This window comes from Triticum urartu, chromosome 7A, assembly GCF_056163025.1.
Source record: "Triticum urartu cultivar PI428250 chromosome 7A, HENAU_Tu73, whole genome shotgun sequence".
NCBI lineage: Eukaryota > Viridiplantae > Streptophyta > Magnoliopsida > Poales > Poaceae > Triticum > Triticum urartu.
Genome location: NC_141879.1, coordinates 519,667,399 through 519,675,431, shown reverse-complemented (window position 1 = coordinate 519,675,431; position 8,033 = coordinate 519,667,399). Strand labels below are relative to the sequence as shown.

General features: G+C 44.3%; 2 protein-coding genes across 2 annotated transcripts; both read left to right on the top strand.

Moving 5' to 3' along the window:
* The first annotated feature begins 1,844 nt into the window (after nucleotides 1-1,844).
* On the top strand, nucleotides 1,845-3,270 carry LOC125524572 (small COPII coat GTPase SAR1A). Its single transcript, XM_048689607.2, has 3 exons — nucleotides 1,845-2,090; nucleotides 2,189-2,320; nucleotides 2,597-3,270. Exons 1-3 carry the CDS (start codon nucleotides 1,962-1,964, stop codon nucleotides 2,915-2,917), a joined length of 582 nt encoding a protein of 193 aa, XP_048545564.1. The 5' UTR covers nucleotides 1,845-1,961; the 3' UTR covers nucleotides 2,918-3,270.
* Nucleotides 3,271-6,344: 3,074 nt separating this feature from the next.
* On the top strand, nucleotides 6,345-7,130 carry LOC125524573 (RING-H2 finger protein ATL39-like). The gene has a single exon (XM_048689608.2). It carries the CDS (start codon nucleotides 6,431-6,433, stop codon nucleotides 6,896-6,898), a length of 468 nt encoding a protein of 155 aa, XP_048545565.2. The 5' UTR covers nucleotides 6,345-6,430; the 3' UTR covers nucleotides 6,899-7,130.
* The last annotated feature ends 903 nt before the right edge of the window (nucleotides 7,131-8,033 follow it).

Below are 8,033 nucleotides of genomic sequence, written 5' to 3'. Positions count from 1 at the left end.
GGCTCAAAGGGATCATGAGATTATTCATACTAGAAACTTCCGTGTGCAGCCACAAGCTACTATGGGCTCTAGCATAGTTGACTAAGTCGTGCGAACTCTTACAGTGGTAGACTAGCAGATGTAGGGGATGTAGGTTGGTACTGTCTACCCGATCGTAAGGTGCTAGCACTTCTGAAAGACTATGTCTCGGTCAGCCGTTTCTCAAACATCATGCAGTGCGAGAATCCCAACGGAGGAGATCGAGTCTTGTGGGGAAAAGTGCGCAAACCTCTGCAGAGTGTATAAACTAATCATGGTTAGTCGTGTCCCCGGTTATGGACGTCTTGAGTATCTAGTACTTGAATTATCATGTGAATCTCATCATGTTATTTTAATTAATATTATTGGGTTTTAATGATGATACTTAATTGGGATTGAGAGGATGTCTATCTTCTCAATGTTTAACAAGCATCATGATAGTTAAATAAAATATATTCCTTTGCAGTAGGAAAAAATTGGCTTTATGCAAAAACTGTAACCATAGATCTTTCCACCGGCCATATATGCATGTAGTATAGCTTTATTCTTTCATTCCTCTATGTGTTACATTAACAGCATATTCCATGTGCTGACCCGTTTTCGGGCTGCAACGTTCATATTGCAGACTTTTCAGACGACGAGTAAGGTGACTTTAGTTCGTGGTTCTATATTTAGTGATGCCGTTGGAGTTGATGGACTCACTTATCTTCCAAGCCTTCTGTTGTTATCGTTATTAGATGGCCTTAAGCCATATTTATTGTAATAAGTTCTCTTTTAAGACATTCGATGTAATAAGTGTGTGATTGCTACTCTGTTATAAATCCTTCAAGTACTGTGCGTGTCAGCATTACTGATCCAGGGATGACACTAAAGCACAGAGATCAAACTGTTTGAGGTCTGGTCGCTACAACATACTCATGTGGGATCTAATTTTGAAGAGCATGCCGCGAGGGTTTCAACGGTGAAAGCAGATCTTAATTTCGATGTTTCATTCAAAAGTTATGTCTTTTTAAAAGAAGTTGAACTCAAAAATAAATGCTTTCACACCTGTTGGATGGGTGTTTCGTTGCATGTTGCTTTTTTATAGCAAATAAAACAGATTCTCTCCTAATTTTTTGGACGAGGACAAAAACTTACTAAAAGGGAAAGGATGCCACGAAGCGTTAGCGGGCAACTGGGCACGGACGAGACTTGCCTGCTCCCCCGTTGTGTGCCCATCTGTGCTTCCGTCTACGTGGCTTGATTTGATTGGAGCAAAATAAGGCTTGGCCCCATCCCTTTAAAATCAGGGGGGAGATGATTAGATTAGAAAAAAAAAAGAAAAAAAGACAGCCGTAGGATTAAGTGGGAGCACGGATGGGAGCACGGGGAGGGAGCAGGCAAGCCGGATCCGCTGGGCACTCGCTAGACGCGTCAGAAAAAAAGCCATGGGATCGGAGTGGACGATAGACCTTAAAAACTAGTACAACACCTGTATAATTGCAGAGGAGCCGTTGTTGTCTGTTTTTAATGAACCGCATTGGAGTTGCCCTAATTGGGTAACCCCTTATCCCCCACCACCGTCCGATATAGAAAGCACGGCAACCGATGTATGGTCTGACGCGTCGCTAGACCCATGGTGGAGTCCTCCAAGCAAACTCGAACACAATAAGGTCTCACGACCAAGACGCGCAGACCGAGCACGCACTTGAAAGCGTAACCTTCCCACCACCGCCCGATCTAAAATCACCGCGCCCGATCTACGGGGTGACGCGTCGCCGGACCCATCGCGGACTCCTCCAGCCAAACCAACTTCTCATCCGGCAAGCTATATAATTCATGGAGAAGGCCTCAAATCAAAAGCAAACAGGACCAAGCTACGACAGCCGTCTCCCGACGAAATCGCGCAGACACCCAAACGATCCCGGTTTGCTTCCCTAGCTGCCTCGCCGCTCGCCGCCGGGATGTTTCTCGTGGATTGGTTCTTCGACGCTCTGGCGTATCTGGGGATGTGGCAGAAGGATGCCAAGATCCTCTTCCTAGGCCTCGACAACGCCGGCAAGACCACCCTCCTCCAGATGCTCAAGGACGAGGTCGGTGTACATACGATTCCGATCGATCTTGATCTCGTGGGGTTCCTGTTGATCTGCTGACTTTGTTCTTGTGTTACGCCTGCCGGTTGGTTATACAGAGACTGGCGCAGCACCAGCCGACGCAGCATCCGACGTCCGAGGAGCTGAGCATCGGGAAGATCAGGTTCAAGGCGTTCGACCTCGGCGGTCACGCGCTCGCGCGCCGTGTCTGGAAGGACTACTTCGCCAAGGTTTGCTCATATTCCTCTGTTTCAGTCACGGAGCATACATGCATATCCTCTGTTTCCTACGTACGAATATCGTGAAGATCGAGGATCGAATATTTTGCCTAATTCATCTTAATTTGAACAGAGCTTCAAGATCATGTCAGTAGTAACCTAGTTTGCTCTGTTTATCTTAGTTTGAACCCTTGGGATGGCATGTTTGCTCCAAAAAATACATCATATCCGTGCTCAAAACAAGTTTATCTTCTTTCATCTTTCATCGAGATCTTATCTTGCTTGCAGGTCGACGCCGTCGTGTACCTAGTGGACGCTGCCGATCGGGAGCGGTTCAACGAGACGAAGCAGGAGCTGGACTCGCTCCTCTCGGCCGAGGCGCTTTTCGGCGTGCCGTTCCTCGTGCTGGGCAACAAGATCGACATCGCAAACGCATTATCTGAGCACGAATTACGCTACTACCTCGGGCTGGAGTACTACACCACCGGCAAGGGCAACGTCGATCTCTCCCACAACGGCATGCGGCCCCTAGAGATCTTCATGTGCAGCGTGGTCCGGAAGATGGGCTACGGCGAGGGCTTCAGATGGATGTCCCAGTACATCAAATAGAGGGGGCTGAGGGAAAGGCATCTCTGTTTTTCTTTTCTTTTTTCTTTTTTTTTGACGAACTAGCAGGAGCTCTGCTTTGCATTAAGTAGAGAAACGGGGTTACACTGTCCAGAACACTAGATACAGACATACATACAGTGGTGGACCTCAAAGAAAAATAAAAATATAAAGAAAAGCCGAAACGCTACAGTTTGTTTGCTACCAGGAACAAAACAAAATCAGTTCTGGCCTTGCTTGGTTGCCACCACATCAGTTCTGTTTTTCTTGGGACGCTACGTATGTAGAGTATACATTGCAGTTTCCATGGCCATTCATCTTGATTGCTTAGTGGCTAGTTTGGCTTACTTCCAGTTTTTTTCTAGCTTTTTTAGGCTTCCAGAATAAGCTGCCTCCTATCCCGCTTATTCTAGAAACCCAACCAAAATTTTCTTTTTAAAAGCCTACTAGTCAAGTCTTAACTACTAGGCTTCTAAAAAAATAAGTTTGGTTCAGCTTCTAGAATAAGCTAGGTAGGGGCAGCTTATTGCAGCTTATTCTGAAAGCCACCAAAAGAACTGGCCCTTAGTCTTTTTGTCAGTCTGCTATATTCTTCAAGCCTAGATCCGGCCTATACTTTTGACTCCTGCTTTGGTTAAATTTCGTGAGCTTTGATATATTTTTACATATTCTGAAAATTTCCCAATGATGTTAAAATATTTGTGTGGGTAGGCGCACATGTGGTGGTCAGAGTAGGCAATATGTGTCGGTAATCGTTTTAACCCTATACTCAGCTAAAGTTGTGATTTCTTGTTAGACTGGTGAAAATTAAACCCATTGGAGAGGTGCTCCATCCAATTATATGTGATTCTACAATCGACCATCATTTGACATATAATCAAATTATACATTATGTTGATACTTAAATGTATTTCGGTAGAGATATTCCGATAGAGTATTATCTTGATGCTAACAAACCAATGATATTAATTGTTTTAGCGGATCTTTGTTTGAAATCATGGTCTTTCATAACAATCTCCAGCTTTCCCACTTCTATAGTTCAACACACTATAGTGGTGTTTTTCTATTGATATCTCTAGATATTTCCACACCGCCACATCTTAACCTATGTGCATGTGTGTGTCTTATTTTTTTGTGGTGCATGTCTATGTCATTTGAAAATGGATGCAAGTAAAATGTATTTATGCATGTATATTTGTTAGAAAATTCTAAAACATCCTCTTTCAACACACTTGTCATAATTGACTCTTTTAATTTTGCCCATGTTACTTTGCTATGACTCATATCTAATAGCTTAAATGAACAACAATGTTTTCGTTTCCAAATTTAAATATTGCAGACGATATTGCTCTGCTTCCTTTGTATGCCGCATCGATCACACACGTAGCACACTAGGATATGTCTACCTACATTGATGTATCTCTATCCTACATATGTCAACATACACATGCATGTTGACGAATCGAAATAATCCATGCAAGTTGATAAATCGAAGGCATTCTATGTTGACAGTAGACATGCTTGACTGCATATTGCATGATGAGAATTGAAATCAACCTCTCCATTTTATTTAAGCTTTTATTACATCAATAATCATTTTATGTTTAATTTCACATGTGATTCAAACGGCTTATTTTTCCATGTAGAAAATAAAATTTGTACTCTTTGACCTAATAAAATAGATTTTTTAATAACATGATCACCTATGGTTAATGTTTCAAATCATAACCTTTGGTAGTCTTCCTAAAGTACACATGAAGATATTTATTTCAATTTTCTATGGAAAATAATTGTGTACTCGATGGATCTAATGACTTAGTCCTTATCTAATATCATAGATCAACTACTAGTAAAATTACAACTACCAATACTTTTTTTGAAAATGATATTTGGTACGCCTATGGATTTCTCGGCTCTTCCCCGTGCTTGACTTAGTTTCCTCTCCCATTTTAGGGTGTTGCTTTCATGTTATGTCTTCGACTAGACCATGTCCCGCACCATGTCCCAACTACGTTCCTAAGCACCTCCCACATATGTGACCCCTACTAGCCATGGGCACTACATTGCATATATACATGTGTGTGGTAGGGCCTGATCACATGGAATTTTGTGGGATCTACATGCTAGCGGTGGTCGAGTGAACTATTATTATTTTTCTATGTTATTATGTTTTAGTGTTTTCTACTTTCAGCTTTACCTTTTTGAATTTTTGCTTATTCTAGAGATTGTCGGAAAGTTGGGAGCTTCCTTTTGGTAGTAGAAAGTTGCAATTCATCAAGGTAGAAGCTTCTTTATGGTAGTAGAAAGTTGTAACTCACGAAGTTGCAGGTTGCGTCACAAGTCGCTTTGTTCGGTTGGAAGTGGTGATGAACTAAGTTGAAACTTGACACTTTTGTTGTTGGAAGTTGTGATTAAACAAGTTGCAAGTTGGTTTAATGCCATCTGCTTGTTGCGATTGAAAGATGTGATTAACCAATTTATTTGTGTGATTGAAAGCTGAAAATAACCAATTTAAAAGTTGGTTTTGTTGATGAGTTGCGAGTAATCATGTTGAATGTTTGCTTTGTTTCCATTGAGAGTTGTGATTAGAGCTGAAATAGTAGGGAGGGGGCGTGAGCATTGGCAACAAGAAAAGGGAGGCAATCTTGCTAGTGAACCAGAGGAGGGGAGACATCCCTGGAAGCTGGAACCCGGCCAGTATTGTTCTTCATGGAGACAACTTGTGGCTCATATAGCCTCATGCCTAGGATAAAGAATGCCAAAACGCAAGCGCCCTGGCAGAGATAGCGACTTCATGTACGAGGTTCAACGCGTCCTTTTTACCCTATAATTTCCCGCGGCGTCACATCATGCACACTCTTTATGGAACCAGCTTGCTTTCACATCAGCTAAACAAGGTGTCCCGTGGACAATAAATGTTGTCAGAAAAATAATAGTGATGATGTATGGCCGGCGCAGACCGAGCAACATCGATGGTGGAGTCGAAATTGCTAGCCCATAGAGGAATGATGACGTGTGTGCGGTCTTGTGTGGGCTGTCAGGTCGCCCAAGTGTCTTGTTTTTCAGGCATGTTGTGACAATTTTTACCTGATTTTCTGTTCAACATGTAAAAGTTTTACGTGGTAAAATTTCGACAGACAGATGCTTCCAGTTTTCACTCATCTGCCCAGTATGCTGATATTTTACTTTTCTTTGTGGGGGTTCCAACACGCTGATGTGCGCAGCACATTCACACGAACAGCCTTGGCAACGTCAGCGTACCGCCGCCGTCCGGTCCGGTCCGGTTGCTTGCTGTCGCGTACAAACAAAATATAACCATGCCAAGCCCCGTGACTTCCCCTTCGATAGAACAACGTACAAACGCGTTTGGCAATATTTATTTTTGCTTCTAAACAATTCGACAGGATTGGCTTCCAAGTAGTCGCGTCGATCCGCCATTAGTTTACTCAAAACTCGTGCTATAAACCATGCTGCAAACATCAGCAGTTACCGTGCAGCTGCGACTCCACCAAGCCAATGGCTCAGCCTGAGGACAGGATCATCGCCGGCGTCTTCATCGGCATCGTGGCCTCCCTGCTCGTGTCCATCATCGTGTGCAGCCTGTGCCGGGGCCACCGCAACGGCGCCGCGGCGGCCGCCCGGGCGCGGCCACTGCCGGAGCGTGGTACAGTCACCACTACTGTCCGCGTCGACCAGCGGCAGCTTCGCCAGGCCTGCGCCGCCGGCGCGACGGCCGGGCTCCCGGCGTTCACGTACAGCCTGTCGGTGAAGCACAACGTGACGGGCGGAGGGGAGGAGGCGGCGACGTGCTCGGTGTGCCTCGGCGCGCTGCAGCTGGGAGACACAGTGCGGCTGCTGCCGGCGTGCCTGCACGTGTACCACGCGGAGTGCATCGACCCGTGGCTGGGCGCGCACTCGACGTGCCCGATCTGCCGCTCCGACACTGACCCGGCCACGGGCGTTGGACGGCTACCACCTGCTTAGGCTTTTGCGTGGCGAGGGACGAGCATAGTACGTACTGCTTTACAGGTTCACACTGAATAGCTGTCACGGTGACGAGTGTAACATTGTTGCATTCATTTATTTGCTTCCTACGCATTTGAAAATTAAGTAAACTTTAGTATCTAAGCGACTGGGCAGAAGAAGGCAGGAACGTATAAATGATTTATCAATCTTGTTAAGTCTTAGTTGACTGAGACTTTCGGTCGATGCTATATCCATGAAATCTTACATTAAGATTCGTATATTTTTTTTTTCAGTTTTTTCTTTTTCCTCTTGCATGTTATGTTACTTGACCGAGACTTGGTTAAATCTAAGTCGACTGAGACCTACTCATATCCATAATTTATTTGTGGGCTTTGCTACACCTACAAAGCAATTAACACAAATGTTACGTAATTAGCCACATGGCAAATTGTGATTAGAATTGGGGGGGGGGGCCCACCCCGGTTAAAATTGGAAGGGGGTGGAGGGGGGGGGGTTGTGTTTGACGAAAAGTTACGCAAACTTTCGTTATTCGTTCGTAAGTGTAGAATTTTCCTTGATTTGTCTCCTCGAGAAGAAGTAGTCCAGGTGGCCTGGGTTCGATTCTCAATCCTCCTTGATGAAGTTGTAACTAGTTCTCCTGGTTACTACTTCCTCGTCTCATAATGTAAGACGTTTTTGGAAGCTAGTTTATCACTCATTTATTTGTCTCATTTGTTATTTGTGAAGGCCGTGAGGATTCTCTTTGGTCCCAGATTTCTTGCATATCTCTTGAAAGAAGTTAGATTTAAACATTCATTTGTTTGCAAATATATGAGCACTTATAATCTGTTGGAGATATTAACAGATTTTCAATTAATTTAATACATATGGAAAACATGACGGCAAGGGTAGCAAAATTAATGTCATACTTGAGTTTAATCATCAATGTGGTCGTGTACTGAGCATAGAACATGCCACTAGTGCAGAACCGGGCAATAGCATCAGTTCGTAAGGGCCTTTAGTGCCGGTTCGGTAACCGGCACTAAATTGTGGGCACTAAAGCCCCCCCCCCCCCTTAGTACCGGTTCAGCACGAACCGGTGCTAAAGGGCAACCACGTGGCATGAGTCAGCTCCGTAGGCGCGTAGGATATT

Excerpts from the sequence above, each read along its gene's own strand:
- LOC125524573 (XM_048689608.2), top strand. The coding sequence starts at position 6,431 with ATGGCTCAGCCTGAGGACAGGATCATCGCCGGCGTCTTCATCGGCATC.
- LOC125524572 (XM_048689607.2), top strand. The coding sequence starts at position 1,962 with ATGTTTCTCGTGGATTGGTTCTTCGACGCTCTGGCGTATCTGGGGATG. Across the intron at positions 2,091-2,188 it reads TCCAGATGCTCAAGGACGAG|AGACTGGCGCAGCACCAGCC; the intron begins GTCGGTGTACAT and ends TTGGTTATACAG. Across the intron at positions 2,321-2,596 it reads GGAAGGACTACTTCGCCAAG|GTCGACGCCGTCGTGTACCT; the intron begins GTTTGCTCATAT and ends TCTTGCTTGCAG.